Genomic DNA, 21891 nt, shown 5'->3' with positions numbered 1-21891 from the left:
CAAAGCAACACAAAAGAATGCTGTCAGCTTCTCACCCTGAGTCTCTTTTACTTTTACTTTTATGGAGCGACCCAATTGTCTGATACTCTTGGGATCAAAAAAACGACTGGTTTCTTCACACAATCATGCAATGCACGTTATGATGTTGTTTTTGCTGAGACGGATTTGACAGGATTTCCTACCTTTTTTTCCTGAAGAATCAGTATAAGTCAGCTATAAGTAATTGCATGGTGTCAGGGCTAACACTGAAACTTCTTGAACAATAACCAGTGCTGGGCGTTTGTTCCAAATCTGATCAGTTAACGAAGAGCTTAAATGTGTAAGATAATAATAATCAACTCGTCTTAAAGTGCCATATTAATCTACCTGCTCAGCATCACAGCACCCGAAACGTGAAACATGTCAATAGTATCATCGGCAGTGTTGTGATGTTAGAGACATGAAGAGAGAAGAGTCAAACATAAAGTTAAAATTACTTGAATAAGAGATCATGTATAGAAATAAAATAGATGATATGCCATTATGTCATCATATCAACAGTCAAAAGGATATATATATTCTTATCATATATATGCTGTACATCCATTGGATACATATTAGTTTAGAGATGTATTAACAATAGGTTTATTTAAAATATATGATGACTTTTGGTTTAACAATTATATAAACAATATATTTAGTTTAGTAACACCACAAACATATGGAATAGTCTTATTAGTCATAAATAATAAAATTAAAATAAAAGTCATTATTTAATTTACAATTGCTGAAGTGTTGGGATTCAAGAAAAACGCAAACTAAAAACCGCACTGTTAACACAAAAAACTGAACAAACTAGCAAACCTGTTGATGATGATAAGAAAGTGAAAAGAATTTCAATTTTTCATGCTTTCAGTTCAGTTATTGTGGCTGGCCACAATATAAAATACCGAGTTTAATTTGTTTCTTTTTCTTCTGAAACAGGCAATTTAAAAACACAACATATTTCTTCAGATGGATGTTTTTTGCCATACATTCTCTCTCACCCTCTCTACCTCACACACTACACACACAGACTGATTTGTCTGTGAAGAGCCCTTCCTCTCTTCACACATCAGTCTAAACATGCTCTATTACCAGCATGCCATTCTACATGTTAATTACCCATAGACAGCCCGCACCATGAATTGCCCTCTGGTCCGTGGGGAAACACTGGACGCTGCATGACAGATAAATTGTAGAAATAATGGATGAATAGATTTTATGTCAAACATTTCTTTGCTCGTTGAATCTAATGCACTATCAGTTCATAATTAGTGTGACTGCTGTGGACCACTTGTAAATTCCAACCCTGACCTAGGAAGAAATTCCATCTACAAGAAAATGCATGGCGTATTATTCTGAAGTTACTCTTGAGAACAATAACATGAGACCCACTGTCTCTGCTAATACTAGATATTACAGGGATTGTGATCCTCTCTTACAGGGACATCACCTTCACTTTCATGGCTCTTTCTGCTCAGCACAATTTGCATATTGAGAGCTCTTGTTTTCATTGGTCGTAACTGTCTAACTCACAAATTCTGCTAGTGTTTTGTTCTTAATTCAGTCTGTTTTTCTGAAACACATCGGTACATCATTTTACCGACAGGCTCTGACATCAACGCTGACAACACAGAGACAGATTTCAAAGGAATAATCTCAAACCAAGCTGGTGCTGACCTTTATTTCAGGTGAATGCCCACGTGATGCCCAGCGGCAGTGGCGGTAGCACGTGGCGTGAGCAGTGGCCATGAGTCCTACCTACGCTGCAGAGTTAAGCCTGGTTGGCAAAAAAGCCAAGACATTTAATTATTCATCACATTACAGACATAGAACATTACTTATACATTAAAGTCTTAGTTAGTTCTTTTTCAGCTACAAACGTTTCATTATTTAAGCAGACAAGTGCAGAGCAGAGTGGAGACCTGTGGTGATGTTTTAAAGATCACACGCGCAAGTTCCTTTCACAGACATCCACTGATCTCAGCTAACACCTTCACGCAGTAAATTAAAATGATCATGAGACTTTTGAAAATGACATTGTTGGAGATATATTTTTGGGAGGGGGTGTAAAAGGTTTCCACTTTTCCGTGTTATCTATTACTTTTGTTCAGTTAAATTTAAGGCCACACACCGACGCTGAAACTGCTTGAGACGGTTATCAACTCCACGCTTGCAGATTAACTTGAACCTCAGCTAACTTACATTGTAGGTAACCTTTCCTGGACTCAAATTTTCTAATGGTATGAAGAGCATCAGAGGATGGAGGAGGATGGGTGGATGGAACACAGAACGTTTTCCCATCTCACACTCACACAAAGTAGTGACACGTGCAGTGCTATTTAGAAATTCAGAAGCTGTTGTACAGTCTTAACCATGTCTATTATTGTCAACATGATGACAAATAAGTCCCATGCCTGTCACCGGGACGCTGCCATGGGTCAATTGACTATAATCATGACAACAAATGTCCTTCAACCTTAAGAAATTCTTTATTTTACCCCAAACTATGCCCTACACTACACTAACGCAAGGCAAAACCATTCTTCAAGCCTAAACCGTGTATTTATCATTGTTGCCATTACAACTTTTTATGAAATTGATGCACTTTTAGTCTTGCATTAGTTGAGTGAGTGTATGTGCATGTGAGGCAGGGAGTGCAGTGATACACAAATCAAATCAAATCAAATCAGATTTATTTGTATAGCACCAAATCATAACAAAGTTACATCAAGGCACTTTAAGTGAAGAGCAGGTCTAGACCAAACTCTTTATAAAATTAGTTAAAGAGACCCAACAGATCCCCCAGTGAGCAAGCACTTGGTGACAGTGGCAAGGAAAAACTTCCTTTAAGAGGCAGAAACCTCGAGCAGAGCCAGGCTCAGAGGGGGCGGACATCTGCCTCGACCGGTTGGGTTGAGAGAGTGAAAGAGAGAGAGAGTGAGACAGGCATTGGCTGGGGTGTAGGAAGGAACATGTTGCTACATGAAGTTCATGGAGATGAGCTGTAGTATAGAATTCATGAAGATATGGGAGCAGCAGGCGATGAGTCACCACCTGCAGGATGAGGACAAGGAGAGAGAGGAGAGGAACTGGGAGAGACAGAGACTTTGGCAGAACATGGTTAGTAAATGCAGTACAAATGCACCACTGTGAATATAGGGGGGAATAAAGGACAGAGAAGATGTAGAATGATGGACAGGGGAAGGGAAGCAGGCGGTGCTGGTAGGAACTAGTGGAGTAAAGGATGCTGTGCTTTTCCTGTTACCTCACTCAGGATTAAGAGAGCCCAGAGGATTTCTGTGTAGATCTGTGGAGAGATGGGAGGCCAGGTAGGTGAAGGTGTCCCAACAGAGGAGCTGAGTCAAAGATAAAGTACATACTGATAGATTGGAAGAGCAGCTCAGTATTTTTGGCAGGCTTAATCAATTCTTCATGATGTGACCCAACATGAGATGACAAGTGAAACCACACATGCATGTGGGCATTCCATAAATATGCACTACCACTAAACCATCCAAACCAGCAGGACAGGGGCCCGCCTCCTCCCATCCCCCAACTAAGCCCTTCCACTACAGTTTCTTTTCTATCCAACTGTTGGTATGGACATAGAAGAAAGAAACAACATATTTTTTCTGATTTTATTTTGTAACAATAGAATGTTAGACACAACAAAAGTCAAAATTTTATAAAATAAATATAAAATATCAAATATAAGAGTGAGAAGGATCCCAGGACAGCTAATAATCCAGCACAGAGAGCATGAGTCAAATGAGGATGAAATAGGAGCATGAAAGAAACAGTCAGTGAGGACAAAAATACACTTAGTTTTAATAGAAGCACACAGACTGAAGTCCTGAGGAAATCTAACGATTACCATTTAATTGAAAGTTAAAGTGAAACAAATTAGTGTAAAGCTTGAATTTGGATGTCCTGATGTAGCAAGGAGGTTATTTTAAAGGGAAAGGGGCCTGATAGGAGAAGAGCCTACAGCAAGCTGATGTCTTTTTAACTCTGGGGCACCCCTGTGCTCTGAGCACAGAGGTATGGAATAAAAGGTTTAAGGAGATCAGACAGGTATGAAGGGGCCTGCCAATTTAAAAATTTTGTCATCAGAAGCACATTAAAGTCTGATTTGACATGGACAGATACCCAATGGAGAGAACCTGAACTTCTAACTTTAACACTCAGAACTATTTAAAGAGTGAGCCAAATAACAGTGGGAATTTGTGTAGATTCTGAAACAGCCAGAAAAAAGGACAGAAATGAGGACAACCTCATACACATGGTTTAGCTTTTCCACATGGGCCCATCTTTATCTGTTCCGCAGGCTATATTCCCTCCTGTCCAGATCATTAGCTGCATGCCATGCCCCTTCTCTCTGTCCATGGATGTCCTGTCTGCCAGCAGTGCTCCTATGAAATATAGCTGTTGGCCAACAACAACAACAACAAAAATAAATGAATAAATAAAATAATAATAATAAAAAAACAACACAAATGTGATCATGACGAGGTTATTTGCAAAACAAAGGGAGAAAACTGAGTACTTAAGTCTTTGGTGATAAGACACCATCGTTATGTCATGATGATCTATGTAAGAAGGGGAGAAACTATGCACAGCACAGGAAACAACCTGGGGTCTAGACAGCAGTAGGGCTCCTCCTGATGAAGAAAACAAGCTTCAGATCTGGTTGTGATGATGAGCTCTGCTGGAGGTGAATGAGATGGAGGAGGGTTGCAGAAAAAAACACTGAAATGAAGCTGACAGCAGGACAGAACAGAAGGCTGGTTGACATCTAAGCAAGATCTGATTGGTTGCTGAACACCAGAAGTCTGCTGATTATGAGAGTAGGGGAAGAGAGATGAGGGATTAAGAAAACAAGAGAATTGTGAATAGAGCTTCATTACACACCACTGATTGAAAAGTAATTACAATGATTACAATTACAAAACAGAAAGGCTACTTGTTTGTTCCCCCCCCCGTCAGTAAAAGGGTGCAGGTGAAACACATCTCTGCAGTGCTGCTTTCGATTCAAACTGTCACTCTGCCTCATTCATTTTGATGCAGTCCCATAATGTGTCCTGGAATAATGAAACTGTATAATGAAGAATGAAATTGTCACCTCACGATTCCTGAAAGAGGCACTGGTGGCTAATATTAGCAGGCTAAGAAGCCCACCAGTGTATGTGTGTTTCTTCCCTCTGGGTGCACTCTAAATCTAGTATAAGAGAAAAGACTGACCCATTCAGCTCCCACTGAGACAGGTAAGGAGGCAACAATCATTTACAGGGGGTGTAAATAGTACCTTTCATAAATTTGCTGCTGAACCTTATAAATATTGACAGTAAATGAACATACAATGAAGAGCTTTGTCCATGAGCTGTAGTTGTACCGCAACTATTAGCTCTTTGCCCGTCTGGAATGAGCTTCTTGTTGACAAATGAAACAGTGCTACGAGAATGATTTAATTTCTATTGGTTCTCTTTGACCAATAGAAATCTATCAGCTGTTGCTATGGCTACCGGTTTTGATCTGCATAGTACAAATTGCTGTTGGAAGGCTTCACAAGTGAATGTTGAATGTTAAATGGTTTTTGTGCTACAGTTTTTTTATTCCAAAGATTACACAAAATTGCTATTCATACTACTGAAGAACATGTTACATGTTCAAAGAAAGTTGTTTAATAAATAAATAAATGTGGAGATTGAACAGTTAAACTATTGTTTTTCACTGAACTAATCATAGCCCTTTACATGGAGTTCATGAACGTCCACCTGTCTTGATAGGAAACTGATGAAATTCAGTGTTCTATTTTAGTGCATGGGCATATAGATGTGCTGTATGGTATTAATGGGACTTCTTACAACCAAGTTCTATCTAAGTGTATATAAGTCTAAGTTTATATAAGTGTAATAATAATGCAGTCATGCAGGTGTAAGATATATTTGTCGTTCATATTGTATACACAACAAATATAATGCCACTCCCACACCCCTGTCAAAAAAAAAAAAAAGAAAGAGAAAATCCTGTCCCTTATTTCACCTTCAGGAAGTTGGCATCCCTAGAGATGAATGTATCTGTTGTGCTGTTTATTCACTAAAATCTCCAGTTCATGCTGAAATGTGATGATACTTTCACTAGAGCCCTGCATTACTGATTCTGATGTGCAAACAAAGTGAGACTCAGAACAAGATGGATAATCCAATAAAATAAAGCAAGGGTGGGTTCAGGAGTTTTGAAAAGTAATTTTGGTTTGACGTGTTCTATGAGGCATCTTCATTTGGAACAATCTTTGGCCTGTGGTCCCTCGACAATAGACTGACACATTGCCTGTCTGATGTGATGATATCTGTTACTGTGACATGGATACAAGGTCAGTCAGGGAACAATCGGGATTACTGTGGCAGGATTAATGCTGACTGACTGCCAGCAGAGACCTTTATATGTTGCCATGAGGAAAAGAATTAGCTTTGTCTTTTTATTTCTTTATTTATTAATGTCTTGCTCTAAATTAAGATAATTTGATTTGAGATTGGGACAGGCAATGATTAATTTGTTGTTGACTATGAAGGGTGCACGAGCTGATGCCTCCTGCTTCATGTTTCCTTTCTGGTTAACCATTACTACGATTCCTGGCAAATAGCTCACTGTAATGATATCTTAAGGGGAACGTTATGTCAGACACTGATTGAAATTGACAACCTGATACATAATAAGTGGTGAAAAACAATTAGTTTATTCCTTGTCATGACAATGGTAATTTCTTGCTTCAAAATCTTTCAATTTTGAGTGCAAAACTTTTACCAAAAGTTGGCAAATCCTTTTATTCCTACATTCTTGGAAAATGATCATGGCATAAGCGGGTTAATCCATAACGACTTGTGGACTAACCCGTTTATACCATGGTCATTTTCCAAATACTTTATTTTCCATATACTTAAAAGACTAAGGGAATAAAAATGTTTTCACACCAGGTTCGAGAAAGACAGTGGATAGGGCAGTTCTGACAGAGGGAAGGTTATTCCACAGTCTGGAGGAGGGGGGATCATGGTCACCTTTGTATTTAAGGTGGGATTGGGGGTGTTAAAGAGACCCATGTTTGATAATATGAGGGGCCTGGATGTAGTGTGTGGGGGGGTGTTAAGAGGTCTGTGATATGGGGGGACACTGAACCACCGAGCACTTTAGAAACCCCAAAGACTCTCATTTTTCTGCCTTTTTGTTATAAAGTTGTCTATTTTATAATGTCACCAAGACTCCAGACATTCAGATTCAGCACAAGCTCTGTTAATTTTGTGCCACTCAATAAAGACCGTGTTGCCTATAATAGGGTAGTGAGTTTTTCCTTATTTTCAAGGTAAAAACAGAAAAGTTCAACACAAAGTTCCGCATGTGTTTGTGTTGCTCTCAATCTGATTTGAAGTTTCTGTCATTATCTGATCAGGAGTTCTGCTCTTTTTTTTTTTCTTTCTTTTTTTATTTGCAGTAGTGATGAAAAATAATTTCCAAAGCCTCTAATGCTCTAAATGTCTTATTGTCCATGTCTCTGTCTTTATTCTGTCACTACAATAAACTGAGACCAACTTTCCTCACTCAGATATAAGAATGATACAGGATTGATCCAAAAAAAAAAAAAAAAACACACAAGTAAAGTAAGAATGTTTCTGTCTAAGACTGGTCCAAATCAGTCTTATGTGTTTGTTTGCAACTTGACTAAACTGACTGAAGTCTTCACACACAAAACTATCAGGCTTGTCAGAAAGAGTTGGTTTTCCAATTTAATAGTGAGTGTCTCCAGCTCCAGCCTGGAATACAGAATCCAAACATGCAAGATCTGGTTTTCCGAGAATGTTCCCAGAAAATCTGGTGCATTTTGTACAACTATGTAAAACTACAGAGATGCGTTTTGGTTCTTAAAGCCACAAATACAGATTACATAAAAACAGACACAAAAATATGAAACCTTTAAATGTCATTATATAATGATGATGAATCACTAATGAAACGTGTACACGCTGCATACTGTAGAAAGGTAAACAATATGATTACAATCTGTTTCCTCTAGATCAGAGGTCTTCAACATGGAGTCAGCGGAGGTGCTGCAGGGTGGTCACAAAATATTTGGTTGATTAGACTTTTATATATATATATATTAAATGTGTTTAAATACACATTAACATATTGTAGCGAACGGATAAATGAAGGCAGAAGACGTCTTTCAGTCAGCAGTGCACACATTCAGCGACACTCAGGAGCTCCTTCAAGCTGCCCCTCCAACGAGGAGGACCCGCCCCTATCGCTGCTGTGGCAATCACAAGGCCGTATGTGATACACTGGCTCTCTCAGGCTGCCCATGATTAGCCGAGATCATAGCATTCTTATTATGCTAGGAGCAAGCAAATTTTTACAAAATGGGTGGTATTGTAATATGACAAAAAACCAAAAGTACAAGAGAGATAATAGCATGTTTATACATGCTAGTGGCACTATCGAGTATCACTCATTTTCGTTTCTACGTTTATGTTTGAAAAAAAATGTCAATTATATGTGTATATATGTGTGAGTGTGTACGTATTGTTGTGGACAGTTCTTCATTACATGTCATGTGAGATGGGCTGTGATTCTGAATGTTTGGCTTGAGCACAAAACCAAACAATTCAGTCACGTCCAGCCAGCCTAGCTCAGTACAAAAGGTGTTTGCCTGGCTGTGCCACACAAAGCTCCTATTGATACACAAACATAGCATGTTACCTGGAAGATGAAAAATAGAGGCCTTCCCTTTGCATCAGTCTGACAGTGAAATCACACAGTTGATTCTCACAGGTAATCACATTACGTCACAGCCACTCACAGTTGAGCTTGTTTGGCTGCGCTGGTACTCTTACTCCATTTTACAGAACAATGAGGCCAAGACAATATTTGCTTTTGATTTCAGGATGGCTGCTTAGGTCTGTTTGTACTTGTAAGTTTTTTTTTTTTTCTGTAAGGTTTCTTGGCACTGCTTTCAAATGTAATTTTCACTCATACAGATGTTTTTTGGTTTTTTTTGTATCCACAGACTCAGAAGTCATCTACAGGAACAGTAATGGCCACGTGATCAAGTTTAACATCCTCACTAATGAAACTGAGATTGTACTGACAAACACCACTTTTGTGAGTAGTTTTTCATTTTCCACAATGTCTATATCATGTATCCTTGTGTAGTGTTAAATTTATCACTTTTTCTTTCTTTCCCTCTCTTTTTATTTCTTATTGTATCTAGATAAATTTCAATGTGGCCAAGTATTCTGTCTCCCCTGACCTGAAATATGTTCTCTTCGCTTATGATGTGAAGCAGGTAAGTTCCTCATCGGAACCTTTTCAGTTATTCCTCTTGCTGAAAAAAAAGACAGACTATATATTTCTATACATGCAGATATATATGTATAGACTAGGCAGGTCGTCAGTCCACAGGGTGGACACATAGAGACAGACAGAGACGAACAACCACTCACACTCAGACCTATGGGCAACTTTGAGTCACGAGTTTACCTAAACATGTATGTCTGGACGGTGTGAGGAAACCGGAGTACCTGGAGGAAACCCGTCCAGGCACAGGGAGAACATGCAAACTCCACACAAATGAGCAGTATGTCAGAGCACTGATTCTGAGAACCACGGATATACAGATACTTCTGGTTTTCTGGTTTTCATTTGGTTTCATTGTGTGTACTTTCACTACAGCTGTAAGACACTGTTGTTAAAAGCAAATTATTTCAGTGTGAGCTGAGAGTGAACTCTGGGTGCAGCCAGTGTGTTTGGTAGTAAAATCAATAGGCAATAAAACCTTTTGTACAGTGTACAAATGAATGAAATGATAGTAAAGAAGAGGGCTGTGCTCTGGTACTACAAACTTTAATAGTCTGCTGCTGATTAGCTGGAATAGTGCGGTGTTACTTGGCTCCCATTTCTCTGTTGGAGCTTACCCACACATTTGACCACAATGCGATGTGGACTCAATTTGACAAAAAGGGTATTGAAATGTATTTTAAGGCAAAATGGCAACACAAAATAACCATTATGCATCCTTGAATCAAAGTGATAGATAAAATGCCAGGTAAATGAGATATTTTTGCTTTCATCAACTTGAATTGAAAAATAGTTTTGGAAGTGAAGAAATACTTTTCTCGGGCTGCCAGTATTTGCCACACTCATCATCTGTGAGTTGTAATTCTAGTCAGATTATGTCTGTAGTTCGTTTCCTCAAAAAAAAAAAACATTTCAGGAAAGATTCTGAATGTCTCTACGTATTAAGAATTTATTTCCTCTGTCACAGCAAAACACAAAACACATAGTTGCACAATTACACTTAACAGAGTGTAGTAATGATTTAAATACACATTACAGAATTTAGACACTAGCTGAGCAATGCATAAGGTACAAACAAGCCACACCTGAGTTCTTTCTGTAGGAGCAGGTTGTGACAGTTCAGGTTGTGTCAGGACCCAGACGCAGACACTTGACTTGGCTCCTATGTTGGCGGAGCATTTATTAAAAATTGTTTACTTGGAAACTGAAAGTGGGTGAATGACAAGGTAAATGGACTACACCCACATTGAGCTACCATTAAAAGTGTTTTACACTGCAAGCATGTTCACCCATTTACATATAGACATACAGCGTTTTCTTCTAGAGAACTTCCATTCTCGTGGACTGATGGGCCCACCAACTGGGGTAGTATGGGATTCAATATCTGAACCAAGGACAATTGGATGCACACAATAGATGAGTTGGGAATTTGACCACACACGCCTGACCTGTTTGACCTCCTGAGATGGCGCCTGGCTGAAAATGGAGGTCTTGGGTGTACTTTGGCTGGGTGTAAGAGAAAAGTTAAGTATTCTAGGTTTTCTAGGTTTTCTGAAACTGGAGGTTTCCGAGAGGCCACTCACAAACGAATAGGTGATGTCCAGGTGGACTGACATTTTGTGAATTTGCTTTCTTGAGCCTCTTCCAAGACACATGACCGAAAAGATTACCTGGCACTTTAACATAGTCCATAGAAAGTTTCTTAGTATAAAATCTCTTCCGCTCAACTGCTTTGAGAGAATGAACATTTTAAAAGATTCTGTGTAGCATCCTTGAGGTGTGTTGTGCAGCTGGCCTCTGGACTGCCTCAGGGGATGAAAGGGATGTTCTCTGTTTTGTCACTGAGTTGTCCAACAAATTAAAACGTATCCTAATTTTACCAAAATATTTTTCTATGACACTGCTAAGATAGCATGCCTTGGGGTTCGGGGGATGCTTTAGAGTTAGTTGGTTCATTAATTTTACTTTAATGACCAAATGCTTGGTAAAATGCTTGAAAAATGTTTAGAAACTCTACCTTTTTGTAACACACAGAGAGTTATTACCATTTTACTTTAAATCTTCCAAACTTTTACTTTTTAACCCCTGTAGTTTTGGATATTCCTAAATGCTGGAGCTTTACGGGAGCTGGCTGAAAGTTCCTCAGTGTGCACAGACAGGCTTTGCAGCAACATGAACACAAATAGATATATCATCCTCTTTCCTATCACCGAGTCTTGTATTTCACTTGGTAGTAAGTAAAAGACATCACAGAGTTATAAATACAAGCCCGTGCTGAAGATTATTGTTAGGGCTGAATAAACATCCACAGTACATTCCCCTGGAGCTTAATAAATTTTGATGAGGGCCAGGGTTGGGGGTGTTTAAAATTCCATTGTGGCCCGTGTGCGACTGGCAGGTCATGTTCATTCACCAACGGAGCAACAGGGCAAGCTGGAACCATACTATAATTACCACCTTTCCATCAGAAAGGAGTAGATGCAAAATGAGATATGCAAATTAGACCCTTCACTTGGGAAGGGATCAACTGTGAGGATTAGTGACAAGAGGATTAATCAGAGCTCATTTGCACATTTTGCATGAAGGGTTAGACTTACAATTTGGAACAATAAACTCAATATCCAGAAGCCGAGTTTAATAATTGTGTAAAAGGAGGAATGCCAAAATCTTTTTGCCCAGGTGTCATCAAAGAAACGAGCATGAGCCTGCGCAATAACAAACTAGTTAACTGCAATAATACATACTATTATTTCCCCCCATTTCTCATTTATTCGGGGTTAGTTCTTTTGTTTGCCATTTAATCTATTCATTGTGGGTTTTAAGCATTTGAAAAAGGCTGTGAACAAAGATTTTGTGTTGCAGGTGCTCAAGCAAAAATAAATTTCTCTCATTATAATTGTTATAGTTAGGGGAAATAATAATAAATAAAATAACTTACAAAATACCAGATGTAACTACTGACAAAGCTAAAAATAAAATAAAAAAAAGCAATTTGCATTGAGATAATGCTCATTTATCACAATATTTTAATTTTTTCAGAAGTGAAGTTTAAACTGTATGTATTAAATTGGTAGAAGATATCTGGCAAAAAAGGCAACAAATCAAAATGTTGCAAAGCTGCCAAAGCAATGACAAATAATACAAAAAAGCAATGGTGCTCTATAAAAAATATTCTATTCCATTATTATCTATTCTGGGTCTATTTCTAATGTCATGTTACTCCTCGACAAGAAAGCTGAATTTCCATCCTTCATAGGGGTGCCAATTCCAGCACAAAAATGTCAGAAAAAAAGCATACAACGAGACAAAATGGAACAACTAAATAAACAAACAAAGAAACAAAATTAAAATCAAATGTGTTATTCACAAACCAGTGAGATTGTAACTCCCAAAAAACTTCTTCATGTTTCCTAAGTTTAAGTCAAATTTATAGAAAGAATTAGGGGGATAGGTTAACCTATCTTAAAAGAGCAGGGGAATAAAAATGTTTTCACACCAGGTTCGAGAAAGACAGTGGATAGGACAGTTCTGACAGAGGGAAGGTTATTCCACAGTCTGGAGGAGGGGGATTCATGGTCACCTTTGTATTTAAGGTGGGATTGGGGGTGTTAAAGAGACCCATGTTTGATAATATGAGGGGCCTGGATGTAGTGTGTGGGGGGGTGTTAAGAGGTCTGTGATATGGGGGGACACTGAACCATCGAGCACTTTAGAAACCCTTTAGACTCAAATTTTTCATTGTTTCATGCCTTTTTGTGATAAAGTTGCCTGTTTTATAATGTCACCAAGACTCCAGATATTACAATTCCTCACAAGCTCAGTTAATTTTGTGTCCCTCAGTAAAGACTGTGTTGCCTATAATAGGGTATAGTACTGTAGCTGTGACAGTTTGTCCTTATTTTCAAGATAAAACCAAACCAAAATAGCCAAAGAAAAGTTCAACACAAAGTTGCATGTGTTTGTGTTGTTCTCGAGCTGATTTGAAGTTTCTGTCTTTCGGCTCTTTTTTTTTACAGTACTAATGAAAAATCATTTCCAAATCCTCTAATTTTCTAAATATCTTCTTGTCCATCACGCTCTGCCTTTATTCTGTCAACACAATAAACTCAGAGCAATTTCTCCCCACTCTGAGACAGTGTTCATTTTCACACATTTTTTAATTTAGTCTTTTGATAAAAGTGTCCCTTAAATTTTGTCAAGTATTAGTACTGATTCAGTTTAGTCAATTACTCACTGACGAAAATGATACATCATTTTCGTTGACGAAAATATGTTTGTCAAATTGTAACAATTCTTTGACTGCAGAGTAGGATTACGACAATGAGCACACAACAGGGTAGTTGTGATTACAATAGAAATATTGAGATTTTCCAGTTTATTAAAACATTTCGAGCACTACACTAACATGAATGCCACTTAAAAAAATGATTAACTTACAAAGTCAGTCCCTGAGAGCGCAATGTCAAAAACATTGATTAGCCTAAATAAATACAAAGTACTATGCTGGACACAGTAAAATAATGACATCCTCACTTATGTTCTTTTTAAAACAACAACTATGTTCTGCAAATAAGTAAATGAGTTCTATAAAACATACTGTACTAACATACTAAACAGCATTTTCAAGCATGAAGGTGAAATAAAGCAACATTCAAAATAAACAAACAAAAAACCCTTATATGCAGTTACCATATAACAAAATCTATATCAGTATTGATATGATAAATGGCATAAAGGTTGTAGTAAATGAATATTTCTCATTTGTTTTTATTAATTTTCATAAAGACATTTTTTCAAGTTGAATTCTGGCTTGGTTTCGCTTCCCTGAATTGAGTCTTCTTCCAAGTTTTGAGACAACTGTTCATTAGTTCAAGTTTAATGCATGGCTTGGACTGCTTCAGTTTGAACTTGGAGAGCATCTAAAACGTTCCCCCAGGTTGTTTTTTACTTTGTTTGACAAGGCAACAAGGCCTCTGAGCACTGTTGCTCAGATGAGCATGGAGATGCTGCAGAGCTGAGCTCACCAGTGACAGTGACATTGTGTCATTCTGGAGGGTCTTTGTGTGTTCTGCAAAAGGAAAAAGTAAATCTTTCAAGGCACTCAACCTCTGCCACTGACTGGGCATGAGACAGTCCAAGCCCTCTAGGTCAACCAGGTGTCACAGGGTGTCCTTCACCTGGAAGAGGTGTTCCAGCATGTTAAAGCTTCAGATTCACCTTGTAGGGCATTACACACAGTCCACAGGCTTCCAGGAGCTTCGCTGTTGCTGTTGATGATCTCCCCCTTCTCACAATGGTGTGAACTTTGTCCAGCAAGTGGCTCCTTAGGAATTATGGTCACTCCAAGCTGAAATGTATAGACCAGACAGGGAGTTTGGTTAAGGTTTTAACACGCATGATCATCCTGGTCTTCCCAGCTTGTTTCTGTCTCTGAATCTAGCTCACTGTCATCATGACTTGAACTTGTGTGTTCCACTTCCAACGGTCTCCTGAATGCCGTCACCATATTGCTTCCATTGTCACTAATCACTGTCAGAACTTTCAGTGTTGGGATCTTCCACTCAAAGAGACAACGGTCCACATACCCCTTGATTGAGTCAACTGTGTGGGGATGAGCAATTTGCTGTAGCGACAGAAATACATGGCTGGGCTTATTTTCTGTTGGGCAGTAGAAACAAGCACTGAAGGCAAGGAAAGAGGCTATCATTCCCCTCTTTGTCCAAATGTCTAATCCAATTTTCACCTTCCAGGCATCAGCCAGTTTTTGCTTCTCTTCTTCAAACAATCTGTCAACAAGGTTGCTCATCTTCTGCTTTTTTGACATGCTGAATCTTCTGTCAAAGACTTGTATCATATCACAGAAATCTTCATCTTCAACAGTCCTTGCGGGAAGGCCCAAGCGGGCCAACCACTTTGCCGTGGCTTCTTCTCTTGTACGTTGCTCTTTTGCTATTTAGTTTAGTTACTGAGCAGAGTAATGTGGTTTGCTTCATTTGTTGCTCTTTGGAACAGGATTATTCTGACGAGAGGATCTGAAGGACAAAACAAATCAAGAGCATGTTGACAACATGCTCTTGATTTGTTTCTTTTTTCAATATGACCACTGCAATATGAGAACAAATTAATTTATTATATTACAGATAATATATTGTCACAGTCAGAAGTTATTTCTGAAGCTATAACTGACGTCAACATTGTGTCAAAACATAACTGTATCTATACCATAAGACGTAAAAAATTGCAGACTCAATTCTTTTAAAATTAGCCTGCATTCCCCTTTTTTCATTGCCAGAGCTCGTCTTTCACCACACCCTAATAAACAGTCAATTTAAGTAATCAGCAGTCTAATTAAACAACACCACTAGATGACTGTCTATCCAGCAAGCTTCGATCATGTTATGTTCGTCAGACTCACAGGTCAGTGTTGCTGCAACTGAACTGACAGTGAATTTTGATCAGGTTTGGCTCGCTGTTAATAATCCTCTGTTAGTTCACAAACTAGCTAACGATTAGTCCATTACGTAATTTAAAAATAATAATGATGATCATGATAATGATATGGCAGATTGTCTGCCATATCTTTGGGCTTTGATAAGAGGATGATGAAATGGACGATTTATTCAATCGTCATGGTTCAGTGTTTCGTCTTGTCGTCATTGTTGGCAAAATGAAAAATCCCTTCGTCAACAATTATTTCTGTCATTAATTTCGTTGACCATATTAACCCTGTTCTGAGATCAGAAAAATACGGGATCGATCCAAGAGACTTTGGCTATTCAAGCAGCTGACAGCTAGGCCTCTGAATGAGACACTCACCGACTGAAGCCAATAGGAGACTCCAATGTAGAGACGTGACTCTTGATGTCACTATCAAAATTGGAGGATGTGAATAGATGAATAACACATCAAAGTAAAGCAGCAAAGATCCAGTCAAACGGTGAGGCTGATTAAAAACATAACCACATTCATCCATAAGTTCATGGACAGAACTAAGTTACAGACTGTCACAGAAAAACAAGGCACTGAAGTTGATGTGATTTTTGGAAGTGTGTACATCTAAAAGCAAACTATGAAACCTTGAACTTGTTTCAAAAGTTGGTTGGCCAGTATCGAGCTGATGAGAACCAGTCAGGAGCTGAAGATTTACCTCTCTGTTACCTGACGACCAGTACGTTGGGCCAACTGCTGACCTCCTCCTTCTAGTGAGTTCAGTCGTATGGGAGAAGATATTTTCAGCATGGCTCCAGCTTAGGTTGAAGGAAAAAAAGCTGCAAATGCAAAAAGAAGCACATGCAACTTGACTTGGGCTCATCTCCTGTGAGACGTTTTTCTGGAGACTTGTCCGCCTCACCACTTTTATGTGTTATTGAGGCAAAAGGCAAAAAGCTGACACTTGATGTGGTGACCCATGAATAATGAAAAATGCTGTGCTGTGCATTTTCCTTTTCTGGAGCTCTGCTTAACTTGTGTTAAATAATTAACAACATAACCACCATATCACGCAAGATCTCCATAAAGTGAAACACAGGGAGAAATCAGCCATTATTAATACACTTGTACACATACATGGTTTCCCTTCACATCCAACTGTTTTCTTCCCGTGGCCCTCTCGGCTCTGAGTCATACAGTTACATTAATGTACTCCAGACCTTGAGTTCATCTTTGTTCATCAGGAAGATTTTGTTTTGTCTTATTATCACAACTACTGTTGAAAGTAAAATAATAATAATAATAATAATAATGGTCATTTCAGGACACTTGCCACAGGAGGAACTTGTTAATTAAAAATATATTCACATTCTTGGGCTTCAAAGGGGCAGCTCCCAAACCAATGGGTGACGTCACAGAGGGTCAAAGTCACCATGAACTGCAACTGCATTAAATCTGAGCACAACTGTGCCCCAGTTTTAATCAAGTGCTGTGAGAGTCTAAACACCACCATAAAAAAAGTTTAATAACATTGTATTACCGGTGCAAAGCTATGAGCAATGGAACAGGCTTGAGGAACAGGCTTCTGTATATCTAGGTTGTTTTGCTCCAGGTGCTTTCTGGAGGAAACCTAAGGTTAGGTTATAATCTGATGCCATTGCATTCATTCACTGAAGTTTAGTGTTGGCAGTCAACACTCAAGTTGGTGAAATAAAGGCATTACAACAGCCGTGTGAAAGAACTCTGATTCGGTACAGTTTATTCAACCAGAGTATAGCCACAAACCTGTACAGCTGATCGACTTTCCCAAGGACTCTGGTGATTAAAGAGAAGTTCTCATTGTCTGTAAAGTTTATAACATTTCAGGCTGTGCAGTAACTGCCGAAAGCAGGGAAAATAGCTGACAGAAAAGTGCATCCCATTTACCACCAAACTGTAGCTGGAGATACAAATTAAGGCAAAACGTGCTGGACCTTTGATTCCCCCAGAGCAACACGAAGAAATTGACAAAATCATCTGGGCTGTGGAACAGTTGATGAAACCTGCTAAATACACAAAAATGACAACACTCCTTGCCTTGATGCTATAAGTTAATGGGCTCTTTAGACTCCAATCAAACGTCATTTACTATGGCCTATACGCAAGTGTTTTAAGGACAGTCAATTTTATTTTATCACTTAGACTTAGAGGAGCTATTTGTCATTGCCATTGCTTCTCAGCCAACATTATCATTATCAGCTACTTCCCCAGCAGTTCTACCAAGAGTTGCTGCCACTGTTGCATTTTATAAGACAAGTTGATCGAACATAGTACAATTAACCCTCAGATTAAGCCACTGCTCACTGCTGGGACACGGTATCTGAAAGCTGTGGTGTAATCTATACATGTGTCAGTATTGTGCCAGTACACCGGGGGTGGTCTAGTTTTTACAAGTTAAAAGACATTATGCTTAGCTAACCTAGCAAGCATGTTGCAAGGGAAACAGCAAACCGCCCACAGACACCTGAAAAGCCTTCCATAATGTTCTCGCTTCCCGCCAGAAGCCTTTGACTTTTCAAAGCCACAGGACTCGGGAAGGTAGTTTGAGGGCTACCGAGTGCCCAGTGACCTATGCAAGTCATCACGAGCCAACCAAGTGAACATTTTCATATGCTGTCACGTTTAATATGAAAGCTCAACCATGGTGGGCTGACCATGATTGCTTTTTCTAAAAATACTAAATTCTTTTCTTGACCTGTAGCACTGTCTTTATATGTGTTTGTTTTAATCCCAGACTTTGATCTTTGAACTGATAAGTTCTATACTGCAGTCTTTGTACTTGGAATTCATATGATGCTTTTACCTGTCACAGCTTTTCTGATATGAGTTTAAGAGGCCTGTGTTCGAGGAAGGTGTTGTAGTCTCACTTATCTGAGGGATTACACAACATTATCTGACTGTATCTCTACCTGGGAGGGATTGAACTTGATGAAAGCTTATTATTTCTGGGATTTCCATCTGTCATTGTTAACCACAAAGTTGTGCTTTTCAGCCTTGTTGACATCTTGTAATGCTCTTGTAATGATCATTGCAGCCAAGAAACGTCTTCCGAGGTGTGTCATAGTATTTGTCTTTTTTCCTGTGAGATATAGTGTGGAGGAGCAGTTTCAGCCATATCTTCAAATGGAAAATGTGTTAGCTTTGCTCCCCATTCAATGAGCATGTTTCAGTTATATTTCCACTGAAGTTGATTGATTCCTCATTCTTCTGAATGACACCCTCCTTGCACTCATAAGACAGGTCAATATGGTATAGAACTGTAAGCCTTCTGTCAGGGCTACCGGACAGAACAGTAACTCAGTATCAGAAGATGATGGCGGGTTAGCTGCTTAGCATTCCACCTTAAGTAGAGGAGAGGAAGTCTTAGAAATAGAAATAAAACAAAGGGGTTGCTTTCAACACCGCCAGTGAGAGCTCCTGGTAAGTTAAGAAAAAAAATTAACATGTTTTCTAGACTGATAGGGAAACAGCTGTTCATGCTGTCTGGCTATAAAGCAGAAGGAACATTTAAATAGCACTTTTAAATGCAGCATCACTAGCCCTAATGTGTCTCCTCGTTGGTATCATGTTTACGCACTAACCAGATGATAATGTCCATGAGATTTATCATATAAACCTGAATGTCCACGTTTTTTGGTCTTTAACATGCATATTTCTGTTACTTTTCTACTCCAGAGGAAGCAGAAGTAAAGGCTTAGAAGTGTGTGTGACTGATTTCTCGCTGATTCTGAGTGACAGCATCCATTGTTTGCACATCAAGGCATTTATTCTGTATTTCTTCCCCTGCTATTCCAGAATCAGAGTTAAGCAAATTTTTGGCAATCAATACGAAAGTCGAAAAACTGCCCGACACCCCCTGCTGCAGCTGGAGTTGTGTTAAAGCTCATTTATTCCATTTTCACATTAAATGAGTTCTGATTTCAGTGTCCCACTTTGAGTCTTGAAATGCGGATGAACGAACAGATGAGCTAAATGCTGAGTGCGTGTGGGGAGTCACGGATGTAATGAAGAAAATAAAGGTGGAAAAGATGAGGCTGAAACTATCCCTGCTGTAACAGTCAAGCCCACCCAGTATTTTAGAAAACAAGACAAATGTCCCAATGATGAATCATTTTATGGGAAAAAATGACACCTGCACCCTTAAAAACATATCTGCATTCCGTTTGTGTGTAAGTACATTTCAGATCAGCCCGCGAATGACCTACTGCTGTAGTGAATGCTGATGACTAGTTTACATTAACATTTTTCCAATCTTGTCAACAAAATACAAACAGTGCACCTTTAGTGAATTTGTTGTTAAAGTATCACACCAGTGTCCCTTACTGTGTTTCTAAAAGCCTCTGGATGCTCATGTTTATCGTACTCAGAGAATAAATTGAATGCACCATATTCAAAGACACATAAACAAAGGCAGTCAGGTCAAAACATTGAAAAAAAGCCCATCAGAGATTATTACCTAACCCTAACCAGCTGCGTCTGTATTTTTTATTTATTTTTTTTTGTATTTGGAAGTCAGGAAGTAAGGTGAGGAAAAGTTACACCCGATTGCTGTTCCGTTAGTGTGTTAGCATATGGGAGCTCTTTGGATGGTCTAAACGAACAGAAAAGTTTACACAACTGCAGCATTTGTGGTAGGCAGTGTTAAAGAGGAACTCCACACTTATGAGTAATGGACGAGAGAGCCACTACCTACTTTCATCACCACTTTATAGAAGAACTGATGAACCACTTAATACAGCTCCAAAAAATTATGTTTTTTTAGCTTTACTTGAGAGTTTCGATTCACTTGCTGCCATGTTAAAATGTTTTATTTTAGAATCAGACTGATGGTGTATTTTTGTGCAAAGTCTCTAAACAGGCATTTCATCATAGAAGGTATCTGTACCTTCACAGACATCTGCAAAAGTTCAATAAGAAAAGCTCCGTCATTGTGTACGCACCTAGTGGCAATGTGGCCATAGCAACCTCATGTCATGTACAGTGTCATGCAGCACATCTAAAGCTTTGTGATTTTTCGGAAGCATCCACCTGACATGATTTCCACTGCAGAGATCCAGCAGGGAGCTGCTCCACTAGGTTTATCGATTTTGTCCTGGTTTATAGATGGGACAAAGCAAGGGAAGAGACACCTGGTAACACTTCTTTTGTTGTGACAGTCCTGATATACTCTTTTGAGTGTCCATGTTGTTTTTCTCTTTTGTTTTTCTTCGTCCTACTCATGAATGTTACACTCACTAATGTTACAGATGCATACTGTCAATTGTTATTTCTTGGGATGGACATACTGTAAATATGCAGAGCTGCTGAACCTTTAATAAAAAGCTTATTGAGGGTAGTTTATTTTAAAATGATATGACACTGTTGAGTGATGCTTAAGCAGTTTCCCCACTGTAAATTGTAAGAAATTGGTCATTTTAGACTGAAATTAGATTTGAGTGAAGTTTGGAAGGCTGTCTATTTTCTTCCATTTCATTTTTAGATCCAATACCATTTCCCACAAGCCCTCGGAAAGTCACCAACCTGACAGATTGCGGCTCATTGAATGTTGCAGCATAAAATTGCAGCTGAGAATTACCAGGTTTGTTTCCCTGTGGCTGGAGCAATTCTCTTAACTTACCTTTTTTTTATAAAAAAAAAAAAAAAAAAAAAAAAAGACAGCCCAAATGTGGGGAAAAGAATAAGAAAGAATTAACCAGAAGCAGTCAAAATAATGTGTGAATATTGCTGAAGCGGTACAAAAAGTCAAAACACTTATTTTTTTTATACTACTAAAATTTAGAAACGTTTCAATTCTACATTCTTAAATGCTACATAACACATTTTTTTTTCTGGATAATAAATCCCATGCAACTGGTTTCACATCCCAACAAAATAGCTTTTATGCAAGACTAAAGGTTGTTCATTGAATGACTAGTTACAATAGATGAAATTAAGTTTCTTGTTGTAGTAGCCATCATTCACTATTTATTGTCAGTCCAAATAAAATATTTCCATAATATTTCCAACCCAGTGTGATACATCATAAATAAGGTATTGTGTTGGGTAGCTGTT

The 21891-nt window shown here is 38.7% G+C and overlaps 1 protein-coding gene across 4 annotated transcripts in view; it reads left to right on the top strand.

Moving 5' to 3' along the window:
- The window catches only part of dpp10 (dipeptidyl peptidase like 10), a 228194-nt gene that overhangs the window by 157871 nt on the left and 48432 nt on the right, over nucleotides 1-21891 (top strand). For all 4 annotated transcript variants that reach the window (XR_003842333.1, XM_029529724.1, XM_029529723.1 and 1 more), the window contains exons 4-5: nucleotides 9083-9177; nucleotides 9287-9361. Coding sequence is in view for 3 of the 4 variants with exons in the window: in XM_029529724.1 (XP_029385584.1) it covers nucleotides 9083-9177; nucleotides 9287-9361 (170 nt within the window). In the remaining variant the exon portion in view is untranslated. The remainder of the gene's footprint in view (nucleotides 1-9082; nucleotides 9178-9286; nucleotides 9362-21891) is intronic.

Source organism: Echeneis naucrates, chromosome 21 (genome assembly GCF_900963305.1).
Source record: "Echeneis naucrates chromosome 21, fEcheNa1.1, whole genome shotgun sequence".
In the NCBI taxonomy this organism is placed as follows: domain Eukaryota; kingdom Metazoa; phylum Chordata; class Actinopteri; order Carangiformes; family Echeneidae; genus Echeneis; species Echeneis naucrates.
The sequence above is the reverse complement of the archived record's forward strand: the minus strand, read 5'-3'. Positions and strand labels throughout refer to the sequence as shown.